The following is a 23433-nucleotide window of genomic DNA, read 5'->3' as shown; positions in this document are numbered from 1 at the left end:
GCGGGTACTTGCCATGCTGGCCACGCCTGGCTCGTGGTGGGAGCAAACAGGACACCAAACCGCATGTTTCGACATCTCTTTGTTTTCCGCTGGTTTGATGTGACCCCTGAAGCTTTGCCATGTTGTCTCCTGAGATGTTCTTTTTGGTAATCAGCCCCCCTCACCGGCAGGTCTGTGCGCGATAACGGGGCCGGCGTGCTACAACTGCCATGGGACGGTCGTTTTCTTCTTTGGGAGAAAGGGTTTAAAGCTCATTTTCTTTCGGAATTAGAAAGTTTGGGATATACTTATGAGGGTTCATTTCTCACACTGGTGGTCAGGTTCCTAAATTATTTTTGACAGCCATATGTAATGATATACAAATGGGAAAGTGATGGAGTAGCAGAAAATTGACTGGCAAGGACAGTGTAATGTAGTTAGAGAGCAATACTTACTAAAAGGCCATGGAGACTGTGGCAGCGTTCCTGGAGCAAATGAGTAGTAGGGCCACGGTCAGGCTGCGAAAACAGTAATGATACGACTCTGTGACCTTTAAAACTACTCAGGGCATTCAAATGCTTTGGATTTTCAAGGCTCTCTAAAATTACACAAACCGGTCGTGCCTGTGACTTTCCTCCTAGCTTTCTGTAGTATTTAAACAATTTGAAGAACCCTGAAATGGTTCACAGAATCGAGGGTTGTTTGTGTGCCTGCCTCGCAGCATGTAACAGGTCTTTACGCCTGGCTACGGAGAAGAGCTGAGCAGGGTCTGGGATGGCTGTACCGAATCTGCTGCGGCACTCCCAGAGCTCACCATCCCCTTGGAAAGGCAACGTCCAGTGGGACGTGGGCATCTGAGGGATGAGCCCCGTGGCCCTCCCAGCCCGGGGCGTGTGATGCTCTCCTGGGAAAGCAGGCAGAGAGGTAAGCGGGCATGGTAGGAGCCGGAGGGGCTGGAAGATGTTTTCTGCTCAGCCCATTCTCTGAGCAAAGCTGCTCTTGAATAATAATGTCAGTCACACGCGAGGTGCAGGGCAGAGCTGGGGTTGGGCTATTTAAATGATACTCGTGTGTGCCAAGAAAACAAACAGAAAGGGCCAGTCAAAGCTTTTCAGTGTCATTGACACCCTCGGACGTGCCAGAGCCGGGAACAAAGCCCGCATTGTTGCGGAGCACAGCCTGCGACTCTGTTCGGAGCGGGCAGATGCGGGGTTGCCCACCCTGCTGTGCCGCGGCCAGTTGGCCACGTGGGACCCCTTTCAAGGTGGGTGGTGAGACACGTCCTCCCGTGCAGCCCTGGGCTTTCTCCTGAGCAAGGAGGGTAAACAAAATGTGGCCTCCATGTCCCCGTGCGTGCCAGGGGTGGCAAGTGGCCAGGCACTTGAGGGGGGGATGCTGGCAGGGTAGGGGTGGGGAGAGGCCGTATGGCAGAGGGAATTCCAGCTCTGCCTCCGTGGGGGACAGGAGAGAGGTGGGATGGGGGACACTGGCCCTGATGCAGGGTGCCCCGAGTGTTTTTGGGGCAAGTTGCTGCAGCCCTTGTCTGCATGCCCCTAGAAAGTGCCGTGCAGAGACCTTGAGCCGAGCAGGCTCTGGAGGATGAGCAGCAGCCCCGGCACGGACACGCGGTGCAGCCCTTGTGCTGTGCCCCGTTACACTGCGCTCCCCAGCGCTAGTCCCTCATCTATAAACTGAGGATAATGTTTCATCTGCTTCTGGGAGCAGCTGTGGTCTATTATTCTGTGCGTACACGTGTTGCCCATTCCGGCAGGGCTACAACTTCTCTTAAAGCTCCCGGCCATGCCAGAAACGCAGGGAACGCGCTGCCGTTCAGGGGCCCTGGGTGTTGGTGACCGTCAGGTGCAGCCTCGGGCCCCTGTGGGTTTGGCTGATTTCCTCCATCCCCGTACGTGGGTCAACGGAGCAAAGCAAGGGTTAAGCACGAGGCCCCGCTGGAGAGAGGGAAATAACCAGTGTGGCAGGGGAGCAGGAGGGAGCCGTGGGGTCCCTCGCTCTGCAGCGAGCGCTGGGCTCCAGCTGCCTTCCATACATATGCTGCTCATTTTTCATACTGAACACAGCTGCCGCCAGCATCTCTTTCCTACCCCTGTTCCTGCCAGTTTTATGAGAAAAGAATAAAGAGGGGAAACACATAACTGCAGAGGTTCATTTGCCAATTGTCAGGCTGCCGGTGCATCAGAAATAGAGTCATCGGTCTGCTTCCTCCACCGCGCCAGGGCTGCGCAGGCATCTTTTCATTAGCGGCATTATTTATTCATGGCCCCCCCCAAGCTGCTCTCCTTTTTGGAAGAAGGAACCTGCTGATGCTCCTGTTTTTTTTCCAGGGTGGCTTTGGCCTTGATTAGCTCGCTCCATGTGCGGGAGGGATGGGAGAAGCTGCTTTTCCCGGAGACCTCAGCCTCTACCCAGGGGTGAAGCCCTTCCCCTCGCCTGCGGGCTGCGATCAATCAGATCAGCAAGCGCAGGCGTGAGCGGTGGGCTCCGGCTGACGCTGCCGGCTGCCCCTCTTTCTTTAGCTTGGTAATTAGAAGCTCTCCGAGAGAGGGAAGAGAGGTCACGCATGGAGTGGGCCTATTAACCCTGTCCCTCGCCAGCTACCCTGCAGAGAAATGCCCTTGGAGCAGCTGCTCCGGTGCAGGCTTCCAGCAGGAAGGCAGCTGAGGGGAGGGAAGATCCTTTTCCACCTCCGCTGCCCCCCACACAGGTGGGGTTTGCCTCCCAGGGGAGGTTTGCAGCTGAAAAACGTAACGCTGGGGACTAAATTTTGTCTAGAAGTGTTGGTAGACCCTTTCACGTGGCAGTAAGAAGCTCCACGGCGGTTCCCCGTGCCCCGTACCCAGCCGGAGTCGGGGAGCAGGCTGTGCACCCACCAGTCCTTCTGCTGGTGCACCCTGGCAGATCCCTGGCATTCCCAAGCTGGCCTTAACGAACTGATCTTCTGCAAGTCTGTTCAATGCCATCTACATTCAGCCTCCTGGGGCAAGGAGTTGCATGGTTTGATAGCTGGGAGGACCTTCCTCCTCATTTCCAGCCTTGCTAGAAACCGAGGGCTACTAATTTTCATGCAAGCCGGTTTATTTTGTGGTTTTAAAGTCCTCTGAACCCCCGTAGCTTTTCCTAGAGTCGATCTGTAGGTAGACTCAGCAGCAGTCTGCAGGATCCCCCTCGCAGTCTGTTGGGTCTGTTGCTGTACTGACGCCAGTGATATTTATGGAAATACATGCAGAAGTTCCTCAGGCTCTGATGGAGCAGAAATAGTTTCATGGCATTATTTGCCCAAAATGCCACCGTTTTGAGTGCTGTATCCGGACAGTGAGAAGCTGATGTCAAAGTAACTGTTTACAGCAGGAGCTGATATGGCTTCTAGGGAAAAGTGACTTGGCATTGCAGCACTGGGAGCATTAATGCAGCAATTCTGAAGTTTATGTATAAGCTCTGAGCTTCTATCACCTCTGCCTTTCGTCAAAGCAGTGCCATAGCCCCAGAGCTGCTCTTTGATTCCCCTTCTCCCATGCAGCAAAACAGCAGCCCAAGGAAAAGCAGGTAAAGATGAAAGCTAAACTCTTTGCCCAACCTTCTCTGGCTACAAAAACTGTTCCAGGTTTTATTTCAGATAATGGGAGGCCCTTGGTTAGTTTTTCCAGTTTCCCAGGGGCACTTCCAAGCCGCAGGCAGCCGTGTTTGCTCTGTGGTGGGCAAAGGGAGGGGAAGTGGGTGTTCAAAGTGCTGACTTGGTGGTGGCGATGGAAATGAAGTCGTGTCCCAAAGGATGGAAATGTTGTGGAGAAGGGTTGATGGGTGAAAACCACCATGTTGTGACTTGTGACCCCGCCGAAACCCCTAATTGTGTGTTTAAAATAAACCCCAGACTAGTGCTGTTTCTTTTGCCTCCGTCTTGGCAAGTTGCCTTTGGCTTCGAGGGCTCCTATCACTCATCTTGTGGTTAGCTGGTCAGGAGTCACCCTAGTAGTTAGGAAAGGAATGTTAAAGGCCTGTTGTGTAAACCAACCGCTGTCTGAGCAGACTTTGTTTTCAGTGCAAATCTGCTGCAGGGAATGATTTAACCTTCATTTATTCTTTTTTTTTTTTTTTTTTTTTTATTTCATTAAATAAGATTTATACAGGTATAGTATTGGAAAGGTCATCCATCCCCTGAGCTGTGGGAAGAGCTCTGCGCATTCCTCCCTCTTCACTTTCCCGCTTTTACCCCTTGTTGCAGGGTGGGAAACACAAAGACTGGGTTTTGTTGCCTTCTTGGGAGGTTAATTTATATCTGCATGGTACACACAACCCCCTCAGCCCTCTTGCCCCCCATTCCCACACCTCAGGGATCCTCCACGCTCAGCGGTATTTCAGCTGGAGTAACCAGGGCTCCGTTCAGCCGCCGCTGAGCCTTTCCCCAGGGGGGGCTGTGTCCCAGCTGGGGGGGGAGCAGGGGGGCTATTCCACTCCTCTCCCCAAGAAAGCAGTAGATGAGATGTCTGATGACTGCAGCAAGGGCCTGGGGTTTGGGCTCAGGTTCTCTGGCTTGCTCTGCTGCTAGCGATTCTCTCTGCGCTCTTTCCGCGGGCTTGCTCCTCTTGTAGTTCTGAAATGAGGTATTTCACGTTTTTGTTTACTGGGATGTTATAAGGCTGAATGAGGTTGTTTTGCCAGGATATTTAAGATCCTGTAACAGCAAAGCATCAGTGATTTGACACACCAGCATCAGTGTGCTTACAGTCGTGCTCTGTTTCTCGGATCAGCTAGGCTGGCCGCTCAGCTCTGAGCTCAGCACCTCCCCAGAAGCGTTCCTAGTCGCACAGTGAAGACTTCACCCAGGCACAAAGGCTCACAAGCCACGGCGGCAGGGCTGGAGAGGATGCTTTGCAGCTTTTCGAGCAGCAACCTGTTCTCCAGGGCTCTTCTGAACCCAGAGAACAGATGGTTGGGCTGGAGGCTGGGATGCAAGGACAAGGGGCTCTTGCTAACATTACCTTTACCGGGGTGCCTTTCATCATTAGCATGTAAATGCCACCAAGCACCCAGGAATTATCCATCTATGATCTCTTCATTAGAAGAGGCCTCTGATCAGGTTAATCTCACTTGCCCCGTGTGGAAAGGAGGACGCCGAGCAGCTGTAACCACCAGCAAGTGGAGGCAGAGTGGATTTCTGAGAAGGAAGGATGCTGCGAGCATCAGGTTTTTAAGTGAATCGGCAGTGATTGCTTTGGCTCTTGCACAGAAACGCGAGGGCTGAAATCGCAGTGCTGATGGTCGTAACTGAGCCTAACGGGACCCGTCCTCCGGCGCAGGTGCCCTGGAACACGCCGGCGGGGGCTGCGGGTTCGCCTGGATCTCCTGCGGGAGGGAGGGGAGCGGTGGAAGCTTCCAGCCTGGTGCATTTTTCCAGCCTCTCGATGGTCTGCTCTCCCGCCTGGGAAGCAGAAGCCAAAGCAGGCATGGGGGAGGGCGGAGGAAATCTGTTTTAACAGTAAATATGGCCTTGTTATTTATCAATGCAGAGTAATTGAAGTAATTTCATGTCGTTTTTAAATGCAGCGCCTAGGGATCTAATCTATCTGTCTAATATTAATGGGTAATATTTGGTTGCCTCATTCATTCATTACTGTTTTCATTAAGACTCTAATCCCATTTAGGAGTCTGTTTGTCATTTTAAACTCCTCTGTTTTATCTTAGCCTGCCACAATCCTTTTTAACAACTTAACTGAATTCATGAGTTCTAGGCTAGCAGCTTGGGGGAAGGGGCCTCTGCTGTCTAGCATGTGGTTTTTATGGGGAGAGAGGAAAAACAGACGGCTGAAGGCAATTGCAAGCAGCAGGCACTGAGCTTTCCTGTGATACACACCACTGAGATTTAGGTCTTTCATAACAGATCTGGATGTCTGCGCTTCAGAGCATGGAGCTCCCTTCTCTGACACAGGGAGAGCATCGACACCTCCTCTGAAGCCTCCACCATTTCCAAACCAGTGCAAGAAGCTGCTTGGAGCGGGGCCGTTGTTTATAAATGCTCGGGGTGTTTCCAGACAGGCGCTGTCGTTCCCTCCAAGGTACCCCACTTCCAGTCACTATCCCATCGGGGGTGCTCCTTTACCCCAAGGCCGGGGAGGTGCTGCTGAGGGCTGCAGGGATGTACGTGGAAGCGTTAACCCCCAGGACATCTGAGCAGCACAGTCTTTGATTTCAAGCTGGAGCAAGCTGCGTCGGTGCGGCTGGTACCCCCCCGGCGTGGTGCTCGTACCAGTGCTGCTGCCCGGGGAGCAAACACCCCGTGGGAGATGGGGCCGGGGGTGGCTGTTTGCTACAGGCAGCAGGAGGGAGGGGGTTTGTCCTGCTGTAGCTCATGGTGCAAATATTCCCAGCTGGGCCCCTCCTGACCATACCAGTGTCAGCCCGGTGGGCGGCGTGGCCGTTTCCTGGCCAAGCGTGCGTGGTCTAGAGATAGAGTTAACAGAAACCTGGCCTTTTTCTGCGCAAAGCATTGCACAGAATAAATAAAGCATTTTCTGTGAAGTGCTCTGAGCTGTTCTCTCTGCGGAGGGAACAGCAGAGCCCGAGATGCCTGCGCCGTCCGGCGTGATCACTGCGGGCAAAAGCGAATACCAAGTCAGAGCTGTGACCGGGGCGTTTCGTGCCTCTTCCCACCGCCCGATGATGCTGGGGCTCTGTCCCCCGTCCCAGCCCTGCTCCCGCCCGGGTCCCCGGGCCTGGGGCTGGGAAGGGCCGGGGAAGCCTCAGCCGGGTCCCCGTGGCGCTGCCGGGCATCACCTGGAGCGCGGAGCGGGCAGCGGAGCCGGGCATCCCTGCGCTGCGAGGCGTCCAAGTCTAATTAGAGTCCCGGGGAATCGAACCATTGTGCTGTTAATGACTCTCTGGCAATGTTCTGACTAAAACAGTAATTTTAATAAGCACAGCCCAATTGTAAGTGTTCGCTGAACACCTAATTACATTGGTTGGAACTCCAAAATTATTCCGAATTCTATTTTTGCCACTTCCTTGCAAAACAGAGAGGGAAAGAAGCACGCACTTTATAATTATTCACCTTAATTAATTTTCTGAGCTTCTGTTAAAACTTCTAAATGGCTGCAGGGAGTGTGCTACGAGTTACATGGCAGCAAAGCAAAGCACTGAACTCAGAGGCCGTGAACTGATGCGAGATAAAAGTTTACTGTGCTGGATTGATCCCCACCTGAGCCCAGAAATTTGGAAAGCTGCTCCCCTTTTATCCTTATTAATTAGTTCCCCAGAGGCCTGGACTAATCAGTGCCGCAGAGGACACTGCTCATTGGCTGGGTGGCCATGGCAGGGTGGTCTCGCCGAGCAGCGTGCCGTGCGTCAGAAGACGCTGCCAACACTTGGAGAAGCCACTTGTGATGGCAGCGGTGATGTCCCCCGGCAGGGACGCTTGGATGTGCCACGCGGATGCTCCGGGCGCATCCCCCCCCTCGCCCTGAAATCCGGAGCAAGCCTAGAGGATGCTCCCAGGGGCAGCGGTGGCATCGGGTCGCCCTGGCCGGTGCCAGCAGCGCAGAGCTGCTGCGGACGATCTCCCGCCCGGACGGGGCTGCCTCGTGCAGCCCGCCTGGACTTCCAGAAACTCACTTGAACTTCTTTTGCAGTCAGGAACAAAAATGCAGCTCCCCTGAGGCGTGGTGGTTTTCCAGGGGAGGAAACGCGTGGATGTATTGCAGCATAACCTGGTTTTTGTGGTGGCGACCTTTAGCATCTCATTCCTCATTAGCAGCGTGTGTAAACATTTATCACATTACCCCCTCTTCCTGTCAAGTAGAGTTTCTATGGGTCAGTTCTGCGGGAGGACAGAGCAACATCATGCCACAAGTGAGACACGTTCTCTGCCGAGGATCCCGTGCTCCCCAGCTGTGGTGTGGGGGCACCGGGGTCCCCAAGCTGGCCCCGGGGGGGACAGGAGCAGCGCGGGACCCGGTTGCCGCAGCTGCACCCCTGTGCTCAGGTTTGACCTCATTCTTCAATCCATAAATTTTGCTGCGTTTGCTGCTTCCAGAAGCCTGTGTAAATACTTCAGCCAGTGTTTTTATTTCTACGCTGGAGATGAAAGAGCCGCTTCCTGATGTTGGACGTGCACGAGGTTTTCCCACCGGGCCGCTCGCCGGTGGACACGTGGAGCTGAGAGAAGGGGCCGAGCGTCCCCGGCCCCTCGCTTCCCTGATGCAGATGGTCCGTGTGGAGCAGGAGGGAGAGCTGATGCCACCAAGCCGTGTCGGAGCAGTGGCTGTCACACGTGTGCCAGGGGCTAACTGAGCACGGAGGGGGGGGGGGGCATGTGGACGGCAGCGTGGGTTCCCAAACGTGGTGCTCACCCCCGAGGGCTGTGCCGTGCGGCACGGCGGGGAGCCGAGGGACAGCGGGGGACCGGGACACCCAACCCCGGGAGGGGGGCACGTGTTGGGAGGGTGGGACCCTGCCCCTGGGCCACCTCCTGTGTGAATCCCCCCTGCAGTGACCGAGCGGCATCATCGCCTGCCGAGGGCAGGGGAGGAGCTGCTGGATTGAACAGAGCAAGCATCCGGCGAACGGTCACGAGTGGCCCCTGCTCGAGATGAAATCCCATTTCTCCTCCTCCAGGTTTCTATGGCACTGTGCTGCTCCTGCAAGTGGGGATGGGATCTCTGCCTGGAACTTTGTTATTCCAGCAAATCTCGCTCAGATGTTTCATACTGATGCCATGATTAACTCGAGTTGTGGTAAACCACAGGAAAGCATTTGTTTGCAGGAGCCTGTGTGCCAGAACATGAGTCTGCTCTGAGCCCAAGTCCTGCCGGCTGCTGCTGGGTTGGATGGAGAAAACTCTGGCTTGAGGACGATTTTACAGCTTGCTCAAGCCTTAATTTGGGGCATTTGCTGTTTTTTTAACTCTTTCTTGCTTCCCAGAGGAGGCTGCGCTTACTTTTATCACCTACCTTGGGAGCCTGGTTCTGGACATGGAGGGTAGGTGGGAGCCAAGGAGACAGGTATGCCTGGAGAAGGTCTGATCCCTTGCTAAGAAATCTATCTGGTCTCCAGTGCTCAAACACAGCTTGTCCTCTTAAGATGCTGATGTGGTTCTTCCAGCAGTAAAGCCAAACTCATTGTAAAGGTTGCTTGGATCAGAGTTTAAGGGACTTTCTCCGCATGCATCTGCAGCGCTGGAATTAAATAATCCCTTTGTAGTCATGGAAACATTGTCTCTGTGTCCTCTCCCACTCGCTGCTTTTCTGCCAAAAGTTACAGGCAAAAAGTGACAGCCCTTCGGTAGCTCTGATAATCCTCTCTCTGCTGAGCGGCGTGGGAGAGGAGAGCCGGGCCCTCCAGTAGCTGCTGTACCTGTCAGGGGAGCTCCCCCTCACCGGGCACGTACCTTCATCTGCTGTAGGGATCAATGGCTCAGACGCTGCCAGAGCAGGCATTCCTGCCTTCGGGGGCTCGGCAGCACTTTGCGGGGGGCTCCTCAAGACTTTTCAGTTAGAACATTCCCCTTCGACACCTGCCCCTGTGTCCTGGCTGCTGCCCCACGCGATGCGCTGGCAGCATCCCTTTCTCTGCTGGGTTTTCCCTACTCGCTGCTGCATCGGTCTGAGCGTATCCGAGCTCTCCACCGGTTCTGCTCGAGTCGAGAAGAACTCACCCCCAGGTAGGACTTTTCGTACAGTGTGGGGCAGGTTGGACCCACAGGTCTTGATCGATAAAGCGACAAGTGGAGCCCGGCACACTGGGTTTGTCCTTGCCAGAAACGGTGTCACAGGAGGACTCCAGATTTGAACAGGTCTGCTTGAAGACGCAGGGGAGAGAAGCAGCAGGAGGAAGAGTCTGTCAAACTTTTTACAAGCCTCTGAGGAAGTTTGACTTTATTTTCCCCAGCTCTGTCACCCTGACATGTTAATGGCTGGAACTGATGAGTCCTCCTTGCTCCTTCCCACACTTTTTCATGTCTCCTGCAGCAGCACAAAATGATGTTTTTTCATGAATGAAGGGAAGAATAAAATATCATTGGAAAGTTCATCAACTTTGGGCTCCTGCTCACTGAGTGATAGATAGCTTTAATTACGTTGAACTGGTTGGCATCTCTACTACACTCCCCAAAGTCATTAAAAATAGATTTTCTGTTTGAACTCCAGCACCCGGAGGGGTCTGCAGGCAGTGTGCTGTGGCAGCGGGACACCCCGGGGGCTGTCTCCAGCCATGGAGGTCAGAGGCCTGTGCTGGCAGCAGGCATAAGCTGGGGAAACCTTGCTTCGTTTGTTTATTTTATGTATTTATTTATTTGGAAGTGGATTCTTGCACTTATTTTATTTCCTCGGGGGGGCTGACAGAGTTTGAGTTCATGTGTTTAGGAGAGTGTATTGATTATATTATTTTTATTTTTTTTTGCTGATGTTATGGGTCGGGCAGTAAAGGGAAGCATTAATGAGGCTTTATCATTTAATTATTGAGAAGCAGGTTGATAAATAAGGAACTGAAAAACTCGGCAGCAGAGTTTTGGCATGGACAGAAGAGAAGTAGCCCTTGGGCTACCTACTCCTCCCTAGGAGTGTTGGTTTCTTGGCCGTTGACCTTCATGCAGGTGCTCCTCAGCTCTGCTGAACTGCTTTATGGCTTTGCCACGCCGTGACACATCTGACCCCCGGAATGACTTGCTGCCTGCTTCAGCAGGGGTGCGGCCTCGCGGGCGTCCCCGGGCTCTGCCGGGGAGCAGCAGTCCCCCGTGCAGGCGACGGGGTGCAGGATTTGAGGCTGCATTTGGAAAACTCCTGCATGCCTCTGCTTGGCTTCAGGACCTCTCGCCTCGTGTTCCTGGTGGCAGGAGCAGGAATCTCAAGGCATCCAAAATTTGCCTCTGCTTTTGCGAGCTTGAGCTTCGCGGTGGGGTCTGCCGGCGCCCCGGGATGAGAGCTGGAGCTCGCTGGGTGCCGCAGCACCTCGTGCTCCTGCTCTGCGGGTAAGTTCATCAGTTCAGGCAACAGTTTTCTCAGGGCTTAGTCTGTGGTGGGGAATACACTCCTGAAGTGGTGATAGACCTTCTCAGATATTTGCTCTGAGTGCCAGAAGCATTCCTCTGACCTATCTTCTCTAATGTAAACAAAGACAAGTATTTGCATTTAAAAACTAAATACTGAAACCCGAAGCCCTTTCCAAATAAACCATTCTGCTGCACACAGAGCTGCCCCAGGGGCTGGCGAGGATGAGAGAGCAAACAGACCGGGCTGTGACAGATGGGAGTCCCGTTGGCTGTGCATAGCTGCGAGGTGCGGGTGCCCGCTGGGATCGGGGTGCCAGGACGGGGGTGCCACGAGCGCCCGCGGCCATCGGAGCAAGGGGGGACCCAGCGGTGGCCACGGTTTGGGGTGACTGAGCAGGTACCTGACGGCTGTGCCCCCTCTTTTCCTGCTCTCTTGGAAAGCCGTGGGCACCGCACGGCTCGCGGGCAGGATCTCTGCTTTCCCCCTCGGCCCTTGCCGTGGGCAGCTGCCGGGCAGCACACAGCTCCAGGCTCCCTTGGTTCTGCTCTATCCGGTTACCGGTTGCAATATTTAATTCCTCGCTTGAGCCACCTGTGGCTGTAAAACCGGCCAAGGCTCATCCTCCGAAGCCTCGTCCCGCCGTTGCTGCCGAGCTGAGGGGCCGGCGCGGGCAGGGACGTGCCGGAGGGGTTGGGGGGGGCCGCTGGACACCCCCTTTGCGGCCAGGCAGGATCCGCTCCCCTCGTGCTGCCGGGGTGCTCGGCGGCCGGGATGCGGGGGGGCCGTGCCTGTGACAGCGATGGGCTCTGCCGCTGCCCTGCCAGACTGCCAGCAGTCCCTCTGCTGTCTTTTATCTTCCCTTCTGCTTTTCCTTTTCGCTGCTTTTCTGTCGCATTTTCTCACTATTTTCCTTCCTATTCAGTTGCTTCTTTGCCTCCCGCCTCTCTTTTTTTCTTTTCTTTGATGGCAGTCCATAGCTGAAGGGGGCATGGGGGGAAGTTCCGCTGTCCCCCACCCCAATCTGTGGTGATTTTCCTTCCACCCACAGGTACTGGTGTGCCTTCTCTTCTCTCCCCAGTTCACATGCACAAGTGCTTGTTCTCATAATGGTAATTAGGCTGGCAGAGAGCAGTTTAAAAATACGTAAAGCCAACAGAGTGCTTCCAGCCTGCCATCAGGAAGCATAAGCACATCCAAGCTTTACTTCTGTACTGTCTCTGAAGCAAATATAGCTTCTGTGTTCATGATAGGTATGGAATAACATATGGATATATCCTGTTCTTAATAGTATTTCTCTTGTTTTTCCATGAAAATTAAACATATTCTTTAGATGGTTGGAATATTACTGATATTGGGATTGTGGATGGTAAGGATGGTTGAGGATGCATTAGTGCTGCAAGAGCTGAGCAAGTACTGCAAAACCCCTCACCCTTTTTCATGCATGCAAATATTTAAATGCCTTCTGTTCATAATCTTTAACTTCTTCATTTAAACATTTACTTGGTATTGGAGCAATGTGGGGTTTTTGGCATTAATTTTTATGAAGGGTAAATTTCAAAGTCACAGGAGGGAACGGTGAAAAGTATTGAAGAAAAGCAGATGGTTTACTCTTCTCTGAGTCTTAGACTTCCTTCAGCCAGGGTCAAGGAGCCCAATGCTGTGCTTGGTCAGGGCGGGTACCCCAGCTCAGGCAGTGCCACCCACGCGCCTCTGCCACCTCTGATTCAGTCACCAAACGCTGCCGAGAGGAACGGGTGAGGTTCTCTGCCCTGCATTTGCAGGCATTACAAAGAAAGGGTCAAATGGTCCCATTTGGGCTCTAAACCTGGGACTCTAGGCATTGTTCAAAATTTCTGCGTGATTTTTAGAGAATTGCCATGTGCAGAAGCCACAGCTTCTGAGCAGAAAAAGAGCCCAAATGCCTAACATAAAATCATCCATAATGAACTGTTATTCATATAATTCAAATCCTCCGTTATTTATAGAGCGCCACGAGAGCATCCAGCTCCTCACAAACATGAAACAAGCCCTGAGCTGCATATAAATCATGGGGACAGATCCTGTCAAGCCTCACGCTGAGGGTAAGAGGTGGGGGATCAGCAATGCCCGATGATTTTGGGGGCTGTCCTGACCTCCGGGCTGGGTGAGAGCCATCCCACCAACACAGCTCAACCTGCGGGGCAGATTTTAGGGGAAACCTGGCCACGTCCCTCGCTGCATCCTGCGGCGGCTGGCGACTCCCCCGGGGGGGCTGCTGAGAAGCCACCGCGGCTCCACGGGCCTCTCGTTTGGTTTGAGAAACCTCCGTTTGCTCTTAGGCTCCCATCCAGGAGCAGTGCTGTGTCTGCATCTCTGGTCTGCCCTGGGAAATGCCGGATCGTCGCTGGCGGCGGGGTGGGATGGGCAGGATGTGGGTGCCCGGGATGTGCTGCCCAAGAGCTGGATGGGCCGCCCCGGGGGGGGGGGCTGTGACTGCTGCCAGGCTGGGGGCTCGCTCCCGCGTCACCGCAACGCCAGTAAAGTGCTTTGGGGTCCTGAGAGGGAAGGGGCGAAGTGGGTAAAAGCCGCGTGTGGCCACCGAGGCACAGACGGGACCCTGAGAGGTCACCCCGGCCACCTTCCACATCCGAGAGACAAACCCAAGCCCTTTCTTTACACCTCTCTGCTATTCCGTCACGCTGCATTTCTCTTCTCCCTTTCTGAAGGTCTTTACAGGCATCACAGGCTAAACGCATGCCCGGCGTACCTGGCTCTGCCTCTCGCACCCCTCGGTTCCAGCTCCAGGGCTGCTTTGCTCTTAGCACACCCCAAGCTGAGCCCTGCGAGTCCCACGGGCTTCATCTCAGTGAAAAAAAAAAACCACCCAGCCCCGCGCGTCCACGCGCGATTTTTTGTGTTAGGAAAAGCTGTTAAGTAGGGCTGAGGAAACGAGAAGAATAGCAGCCCTATTGGTGTCGTGTTTAGAGAGGAACTGGGTTCTCACTGTGTCAACAGCACTTGGCGTGAAAGTGGCCGTTGTTTGGTGAGACACTGCTCCTTTCACCCCGCGCGCCCCAGCTGCTGGGAGCCGGGCGCTGTTTGGACGGACAGAGCGACTGCAACGCCGACAGTTGTTTTAATTTTCAGCCAGTTGCAGGCGTCGCTCCCGGGGCCCACGGGGAGCGCCCGGCGCTGCGGGGTGGTGGCTGTGCCGGGGGGCAGCAATCTTTATTTACAGTATTTGATAATAGAAATGTAAATGTGTTGAAGAGGGACCGGCACCAGCAGGATGCTGCGGCATCTAGGCGGGAGGTGCAACCGTACCGTGCCCGCTGGAGGTGCCAAGGGACAGGCTGGAAAGGTTAAAGTGGGATTTCTCCGCTGGAGTCAACCGACGACTCATGGTTAAAGCTCAGTGTCATTTTGGAGCCTTTGAGGTTTTCAGGGCTGAGAAAGGGGTCAGGAGCGTGCTGCCCCCCCCCAGTTTGGCGCAGGGCCCCTCCGTGCGTGCAGAGGGGGTGGATCTGGGCTGGCGTTCCCTCGAGTGCTTCCCTTTCGCTCTGCTCTGGCATCTCTGGCCTGCGAGGGACCGGCAGCCCCCGGGGGGGTCACTCCTGGGCGCCCAAGTCCACGCTGGTGCTGGGAGGGCTCCGGGTGACCGAGGAGGAGCAAGTCATGAAATACCCACGTAGGCTAAACAAGCTGCCAACCTGCAAAATCCCAATGAATTGTATTCCCTGCCAGCTTTCCTCCCTGAAGCAGCTTCCCCCGCCGCGAGTGTAAGATAGCAAACTGTAAATCAGGGAGGAGAGGACGCGGCTTTCGTCGCGGGAGCGTCTCTGGGCAGGGGGGTCGGGGGGGTTCTGGCGAGCTGGCGCCGGTGGTGGGAGACTGGCTGGGCTCCGGGCTGGGGCTCTCTGCACCCGTGATTCATGGTGTGGCTGTGCCCGAGGGACGGAGTGACTTCATGACTCGTTCCCTAATATTTCCTATTCTTGGCTGACTTCTGTGCCGATATTGGAACAAATTCATTTGAGTTTGTGAATCGCTGTCGTGTTACTTGACTCAAACTGGCGAAGCAGGACCCGGAGCTGCTCTCGTTTTGCTTGCCCGCGGTGCGGGGAGTGCTGAGCCCATGCGTTTGCTTCCTTTGCAGGTGTCCCGGGTGCCCGTGGAGTCCTGTGAGCAGTACACGACCTGCGGGGAGTGCCTGAGCTCGGGAGACCCCCACTGCGGCTGGTGCACGCTCCACCACATGTAAGTCCAGCTTTGGTCATTCTGTTTGACCTTCCAAACAAAAAACAGCTTTCAAAGCCACCGAGCGCCTCCCATGCAATCTTTGCAAAAGCGAATTAGGTTGAGGTTCCTTAAATCCATTCTTCCCTTCCCTGGACGTTCCCTGCATTGCAGCGCAAATGGCCTTGAAAATCCCTGAGCTCCTGTGAAGAGGTAAAGGAAAACAAATTCCTGCTTTGGGAGCGATGGGTCGCACACTGCCCAGAGACAGTGCCGTGGGCGTGATAGGAAAGCAGAATTTAAACTGGTGGCAATGAAGGCCTCATGCTTTGCACACTCCTGGTTGCCCAAGCCCCAAATCCCTCTCAATTAACTGGGAATTTTTAAAGGCAATGGTAGACTTGATTATATGAGTGGGACTTTGCTTTCAGAGAAGTTACGGCACGGGAACAGAGCAGAGCACCAAGCCCTGTTAAATGTATCAGGAAGAGATATTTAAATTCTGCAAGGAAAGGTCAGAGGGTCTGTGCAGCAGCCGTCCCCGACGAGGCAGAGCCGGCAGCACAGGGCTCAGAGCTGGCAGCCCCCCCCCACGCACACCAGCAGGCACAAAGGATGTTTGGGGTTTTTTTTTGTTTTTTTTTTTTTGTTTTTTTTCAGGGGAGCTCCAGGAAACACTCTCTGCATTCAGGAGGTGTCCGTGTCCTTCCTTTCTCTCTCCCCTGCCATAATAACGATCACTTCCTAAGGCGGAAGGGGGACCACCGGGCAGAGGCGCATCGGGGGAGGAGGGGAAAGCCTCGGGGAGGCGGGAGGAGAGGAATAGAAATCCCTCCGGCCGCGTGCCAGCTTGCCGAGCAGCCCCGTTAGATGCATGGAAATCGGGGCGGAGGCAGAGTTCAGGGACCCGCACAGCAGCACTTGGCCACTTGCCTGAGGAGCAGGTGCTGGAGCGGGGGACGGCAGGCTCCTCCGCAAATCCGGCCTGGATTCGGGGACCTGTGGCCTTTGGGGTGCAGGCTGGCTCCCCGCGGCTTGCGGGGGGGGTCGCGCAGGAGACCCCCTGCGGCCGCGGGCCCCGGGCATCCCGCGGGCTCCAGGCAGGCCGGGGCTGGGGGCCGGGGCAGAGCGGCCCCCGCCAGCAGCACGGCGTGGGACACAGGCGCCCTGGGCGTATTTCATTTTATTTTATTTTATTTTTTAGCTTTTTTCCTTTCAGACGAGCCTGTCCAGCCTGACAGCTAACCCACCGTGTGTGCGGTTGTGTCCAAAACTGTCACAGCAGCTTTGGCAGAAGGAAGCCATCTCCATCCCTGGCGATTCCTCCCTCGGGACGTGGCTGGGACAAAAGCCACCGCAGCCTTTTGACAGGGAGGGGGGCGAGGAAAAGGGCCGTGCTCTGCTCAGCCTCTGGCCTGAGGTGCTGCCCAGAACCAGCTGGGGGGGTACGAGAGCATCTGCCCCCAGGGACAGTGACCTTACAGCGCCGGGGAGGGGGGGGGCTGCGCTGTGCGGCAGGAGGGGACGGCTGCGTTAGGCGTCTGGGGCGAGGGGTGTTTGGTGTTGCTCCTCGGGCTCCTGCAGCAGCTCCTCTGCAAGGATCACCGAGTGCTTTCCTAATGCTAATGAACTGAGTCTTCATAAACCACCTGGGAAGCAGGTAAAGGTTGTTATCTTCATTTTGCAGAAAGAAAACCCTCAATGTCAAGAGGAGAGAAACGTGTCATTTCCTCTGCCCTTTTGGCCGTGACATTTCAGCATTAACCTATTCCCAACAAGAGTTTCTTCCCTGATGCTGTTTCTCAACCCTCCCTCCAAGTGTCTGCACTTTCCTGGCCTGCTTGGAGCAATGATCATTTTTTAGCTTTTGTCTTAAGCTGTAAATAATTGAGTTTATCTTGCTGTTCCTGGAACCTCTGTCATATTTGTTTGGAGGCCCCAAGCACTGGAGTGTTTGTATTTAATTTGTCATCTCTCTCCTCTAATTCTTTCATCTCCCTCCTGCCAGATGAACCAGCTGCTCCTTTGCTCGGTGGAAGGGTTGGGGGTCAGGGTGATGCTCGGGCTGTGGTTCCTGAGGGCTGGTGAAAAGGGTGAGGGGCAGGAGAGGAGACGGTTTTGTCCTTAGAAGAGCAAGAGAGGGGCCGGTGGCCTGGGCGAGCGTGGGTATAGTGAACACTAGCACTGAGTCCCAGTTGGAGATTGAATTCCAGTTGTTTCTCCGCGCTGCTTGTTGTGAGGTCTTCCTTCCCAGGTTCGGGGGATGTGTCCCGGGGGTGCCAAGACCCCCAGGCAGCTCAGGGACTCTGTGCAAGAGCTGTGCCCTGTGGAGGAGCTGTAAAGGGCACGGGGCACCCACATTTGCAGTTGACAGAGGCTTAGCTGAGAGCAGGTAACCGAGCTATCAGGGAGCCAGAAAACAAATCAGGATTTTAAATGATGTGTTGGATGTCTGAACAGGTACAGATGTGAGATAGATGAACTAGACCACTGCCCCGTTCCAGCTGGTATCAGGCAACATGTCCTGCCTTCCGTGCCACCAGCCAGGGAGGAATAATAAAGGAAAAGTAAAAGGATCCGAGTTGCCCTGGGATAAGCTTTCATCAGCCAATATTACATAAAGTTTCCTTGTGTGCTCGTTATGTATTACTGTCTCTTAAGGGCCTGAGTCAGGGCTTACGGCTCTGTTGCACAGTGGGGTGCTTGCGTACACGTAGTGCGTACCTGGGATTTAAGAGCAGTGATAGTAGTGATGCTCACGGATGAGCTGCCGGTGAGGATTAAATCAGTGAGCTCTGGAAGCTGGTCGGTCACGCTGGCAGCTCAGCCCGAGCGGGGCAGCTCAGCCCATGAACCTGGACCTGGAGGCAGCCGCAGCAGAGGGGTAACTCCTGCCCTAAAAGAGGAGCTTGAGGAGTTGGTGGCCGTGGGCAGCACATGCCTTGCACATGGCTTTGAGGAGCCCTGGAGGCAGGACATTTGAGAAGGTGCTAAAAACCAGCAGGAGGGGAAAGGGGCTTCCTTCTGCAGAGCTGCTGGGCTCCCCCGGGCACCCTGGAGCTGCAGTGCGACGTGTCCTCCCGGCTGGGGGTCTGCTTGCCACGCAAGTTCATCCCCTGCACGAGAGAGCGGGGTCCTGTGCTGCTCCTCTCCTACACTCAGCGCTCTTTGGGAGCACGCCGGGGCCTCGAGGAGAGTGTTGAAGAGTCTCTTCAGCCCAGCGGGATTTGAAACCTGCAAGACTTCCATACGCTGCTGTCTGCAAGTGTGTTATTGTCTACAGACCTATTTATCTCTGTTAGGGCTGTTGCCATAAATAGTATGATAAAAAAGAGCCATTCCAGCGAGTCAATGAGATAAAGGCTCCAGTCAAGAGCTCACTTTAAAGCTATCTTACAGATTCACTTAAACCTCAATAATTCTTCCTTTGGCAGCATTCATATTTAGCTCCATTATACTCCAAAAAAAAAAAAAAAAAAAGGTTAAAAAAGTGAGAGGGTGAGGAGAACAGTGCCAGCGTTTGCCAGGGATCGCACGGGTGATTTGGGGAGGGAAAGTGTAAACTCCGCTTTTCTTAATCGAAAGCAAATGGCCCCGTGGGGAGGATGGTGGTCCACGGCGTCGGAGCAGGAGGCCCTGGCTTTGCCAGGCGGTTGTCACAGGGGTCAGAGCTCGGTGTGTGCGTGTGGCAAAATTGAGCCTCCGCATGGGCAGGAGGTGTTTCTGCTGCTGTGTGTGTGTGTGTGTGTCTGGGACCGCCTGAGCCGCTCCACAGGGAACCGGGAAAACAAGCAGTTTGACAGCAGCACCTTGTTAATTCAAGTAACATATCCACTCAAGTAAGTGTCAGAAGGGAACTTGCTGGTGGCATGTGGGGCTGGTGACAGCATCTCGATCCCCTGACCTTTGCGCCACCGTTTGAAATAAGGTCCAAGATCAGCAACGAGTGAAAAGTGATAAAATTTGCTGCTAGCGTATTAAGAGCATTAATACCAAAAGGCCAGTATGTCATCTGTGCCCTGGGAGGAGGGGTTAGAAGAAAAGGATTTTCCCCAAATGACATAAAATAGAAAGTCGCTGAGGGATGCCAGTGCCGTGCTGCAAACACTGATAATTCCTCCTTGGTTTCTCGGTGGGCGCTCCTCTAGCTCCTGGAAGCAACTTAATTTCACTCCACTCCCAGGACACCCGCAATAGGAGAACAGGGATAAGGAACCATCCTGGAGCACGCGGTGAGCCAGGAGCAGTCCTGGGCGCTTTGGCACGCTCGGATCTTTTGCGTTCCTGATGGTGGGAGTGGGAGAGACCTGCGAGCTCCAGGCGTGGAAAGCGGCCGAAGCACAGCGGGCAGCTGCCGGGAGGTCCTGTTCCTGGCCCTGCCGCACTCCTCGGCTCCAGGAGGGGGACAATAAATTACCTGTGTGTTTTTATTTTAATTAGAGTGGAGGCATCATCTTGTTACTGCCTGTTATCGCTTTAGGGTTTAGTTTCTGTGCAGATGATGAATTTATGGCTTGCAAGGGCCCCAGCTGAGCAGCGTCGGAGTGCCTGGCTCGCCCCGCACCCGCGGCGCCCGCTGACACTTGGTACCTCTGGATCGTGTCCCGGTGCAGGAGGGACTGGGAATCGCTTGTGACGTAGTTGTGGCTTTTCTTTCCCCTCTCACAGAATAATTTTTCAGCGCCCTGGGGTCTGTGCTCGACGCCTGGTGCCGGCGCAGAGCATCACCCCCGGCCCTGCTGCTACCTCCCCCCTCCCCAGCCGGGGCTCTGCCCTCCGGTTTGGCGGTGGCCCCTCGGGCCTGTTTGTTTGCCCCCGGCCCCGGGCGCTTTCTGAGCTGTGCTCCCGTGCCGCAGGTGCTCCCCGCGGGACAGCTGCGAGCGAGCCGACGAGCCGTACCGATTCGCCGGCAGCATCGGCCAGTGCATGAGCGTCACGGTGCAGCCCAGCAGCATCTCCGTCTCCCAGCACAGCCTCCCGGTAGGTGCTGCCGGCAAGCGGGGAGGGGGAGACCTGTCGGCGAGAGGCACTTCCAGCATTTCTCAGGGTCACAGTCCGTCCTCCGGCCTTTCTCCCTTCCCATCGGCACACATGTTTTCTCATGAAGTCAGGCTCGCAGAGGGACTGGGGAGGAAAGGGGTGGGGATGGCAGAAATAAATTCCCCTTCCCCTTGGGCCTCAGCTCACATTTCTCTTGGTCCGGTTTCATTAGCTGTTGAAAGGAAAGGCTTTGTTTCCCAAAAACCTCATCTGCGAGCTGCGCTCAGGCCTGGCTCCCTGAAGCATCCCAGCTGTTGCTCCCCGAGCCCCCCAGCCCCCCGAGGCACCTGGCCTTGCTGCAGCCCCTTCCCGCTCCCCGCCCGAAACGCCGTGGGGCTGTTGGGAGCCCGCTCACCCCTTCGGGCACCAGTTTGCTGTGGGGACGGTCCCCGTTTGTGCCGTGGGGTCAGCAGGGAGCTGGTTATTTCCAATGGGCACGCGTGCCCGGGGCAGGGCTGCCTCTCCCGGGCGTGCAGCGGGGCGGCTGCTGGGCGTGCAGGGGGTTTTGGGGCAGTCGCTGCTGCTCTCGTGCACGGTTCCCGACGTGGGCATCGAGGGTGGCCGTGCTTCTGTAGAGCGACCGGGGAGACAAAAAGCTGCCGCTGCCACCTCTGCTGAACTGCAGTAGCCAAGGGCTCAGCAAGGTGTTTTTGTATCGGTGAGGAACCCGCGTTCTTGGCTTTTCTTTTTCCTCCTCCGCTTCCCGTGAAAGGGCAGCTGGCCTCCTCCTGTGGGCGGACGGGTAATTTAAGGGGTCAGTATTGAATGGGAAAACAGCAGGTACTGAAAATATGAAGGAAGCTCGGGCAGCTCTGCCTGCTAACAGGTTTCTGGCTGTCTTTTGTGTCCCCTCTGCCTCTCCCCTCGCCGGCTGCAGCTCAGCTTGCTGGTGAGCGATGCTCCGGACCTGGCGGCCGGCGTCACCTGCCTCTTCGGAAACCTGACGGAGGTGGAAGGGCAGGTTTCGGGCAGCCGGGTTGTGTGTGTTTCGCCAGCAGCGAAGGATGTTCCTGCCATACCTGTGGATCAGGGTAAGTAGCTGCCTTCTGGGCAGCAAGACCGCATCTGTGCCAGCGGAACGCGCGGCGTAGGTTTGGAAGCATCTGCTGGCTGGAGCAGAGCCTTTGGGGCTGCCGCTGGAGAAATTCATGCTCCTGTCGAAGACCCTTGAACCCAGGGAGCTAAATATGCTTTGTCCTTAAGAAATGCATCCCACACAGGGAAAGGTAGGCTGGGGGCAGGCAGCACCGTGTGCTTGCCCTGTCCTTAGGCCCTCCCTGCGCTGCCAGACAGCTCCCCAGGACAGGACAGGAGCCGGCTGTCCCCCCCGGGGTGACACGAGTGGGGCAGGGGCTCACAGCCTTGCCACACCAAGAGGATCTGGGAAGCAGGAGCCCTTCCCTCGGCCTGGCTCAGCACCCACAAGTAGGTGGATGCAGTTTCTATTTTTTGGTCCTGAACTTTGGGTTGTTTCTTCATTAATGTCACTGCTGTCATATATTTTTCTTCCCATAACCAAAATGCTACTTGCTTAAAACTCATTTTCTCCTTGGCATCCTTCCAGGTGTCAACTGTGCTTCCCTGCTGACATCTTTGTGTTTCTAAGGCATTAGCTGGAGCCTGAGACTTGGTGAATGCTGGGCACCGAAAGCTGCTCTAGCAGTGGGGCTAGGGTAGACTTACCCACAGCAGCTCCGGAAGAGCAATCTGCTCTTAATTAACTCAGCGCTGAGGCTACTAAAGAGCTTCACTAGTGCCCCCATTTCCAGCATTGTCTCTTATTCTAGTCTTGGGCTGCTGCTCGGAGTAGACCGAATTAGTGTTTTGATACTGGAGACAGAATCCTTTAGGGAACAGGATGAGATTCCGAAATCAGTTCAGCTGGGGGCAACGTTTAGACGCTGTGTCCCCAGTGCATTTTGCCACCAAGCCTGATTTGGTTTGGAGGCATTGCTGGAGACAGCCAGCCCAGCACCCTGGGGTGCTGGAGGGCATCGTCCAGCCGGGGGGATGCTCAGCCCCCAGCTTGGGGACCTGCTGCAGGCTCACCGCAGGTGGGGGTCCTGACGGCGGGGGAAGCAGGGGGACAAAAACAACCTGGCTTCCACCTTCTACCCCCCGAAGCAGATGGCTCAGCGCGCTGGCAGGCGGGGAGCGGGTGCCCCCGCGTCTGCTGTTGCTTCCTTCGTTACTGCTGCCGGGACTGACGGGCTCTGGTTTGCATCCCCAGACTGGTTCGGCGTGGTGCTGCAGCTGAAGTCGCGGGAGACCGGGAGGACATTTGTCAGCACGGAGTTCAAGTTCTACAACTGCAGTGCCCACCAGCTGTGAGTGCTCCCTCCCTGTCCCCCAGCGGAACCAAACAGTGGCTAAAAAGAGAAAGGGCTGGGAAATGGATGCTGGGCTCCAGGACCAGCCTGGGGCTGGGGGGGGGGGGTGTGTCACGCTGCTTGGTTCAGCCAGCAGACACGTGCGGTGGAAGGGGAGCCCACCAGCAGAAGGGGAGCTCACCAGACCCTGTCCTCTGCGCTTCTCTGGGTGCGTGGGCGGCTCGCTCTGCCTTGTGAGATGCAGGCGGAGGGAGCCTGAAAAAAAAACAAAACAAAAAAAAAAAACCACAAAACATTAACCTGCTGGTGCCCCCAAGCTGCGCAATCCCGCAACTGTGAACTTGGATGCATCTTCGCAGGCAGCCGGGGGAGGCAGAGCCCTCCCCTCCGCTCTGGCCGGGGCAGCGGGGTGCTGGCTGCTGCGAAGATGCTCCCCGGGGTGACAGAGGAGGGCACGGCTGCCAGAGGAGACGGCGGCTGGGGCCGAGCTGGACATCTCCAGCCCTGGGGTCGGTTTTTATTTTAGATGGAATGAGCAGGAGCGCTGGCGGCAGGAGCCCCTCGCAGCCTGCCTGTCCCCGGGCTTGGGCAGAGCAGCCCCGAGAGCCCGACACGGCAGCAGGGCTGGGGGGGCTCAGCACTGCTGAGCATCGTGGAAACGTGTCCCCCCGCCATGGGCACATCTGCTGCTGGAAGGCAGCACGCAGCTGGCTGGCCTTAAAAACACGTTTGCAGACCTGGAGTGTTTATAGATTTCTCTCTGGGAACAGCACAAGCATTAAAGCACCAAAAATGAAATGTGGGCAGGACTTGCCAGAAGTTGGCTAGTGAACGGCAGGCCGGACCCACAGGGCTGGGCAGCATCTCCTGTG

At 55.5% G+C, this 23433-nt stretch overlaps 1 protein-coding gene across 3 annotated transcripts in view; it reads left to right on the top strand.

Moving 5' to 3' along the window:
• Positions 1-23433, top strand: part of PLXNA2 (plexin A2) — a 179378-nt gene that overhangs the window by 88585 nt on the left and 67360 nt on the right. For all 3 annotated transcript variants that reach the window (XM_042799981.1, XM_042799980.1, XM_042799979.1), the window contains exons 5-8: positions 15112-15212; positions 20048-20171; positions 21109-21262; positions 22462-22558. In XM_042799981.1, the coding sequence (XP_042655915.1) occupies positions 15112-15212; positions 20048-20171; positions 21109-21262; positions 22462-22558 (476 nt within the window). The remainder of the gene's footprint in view (positions 1-15111; positions 15213-20047; positions 20172-21108; positions 21263-22461; positions 22559-23433) is intronic.

The sequence above is a fragment of the Tyto alba genome, unplaced genomic scaffold (assembly GCF_018691265.1).
Source record: "Tyto alba isolate M040663 unplaced genomic scaffold, T.alba_DEE_v4.0 Super-Scaffold_30, whole genome shotgun sequence".
Lineage (NCBI taxonomy): Eukaryota > Metazoa > Chordata > Aves > Strigiformes > Tytonidae > Tyto > Tyto alba.
The sequence above is the reverse complement of the archived record's forward strand: the minus strand, read 5'-3'. Positions and strand labels throughout refer to the sequence as shown.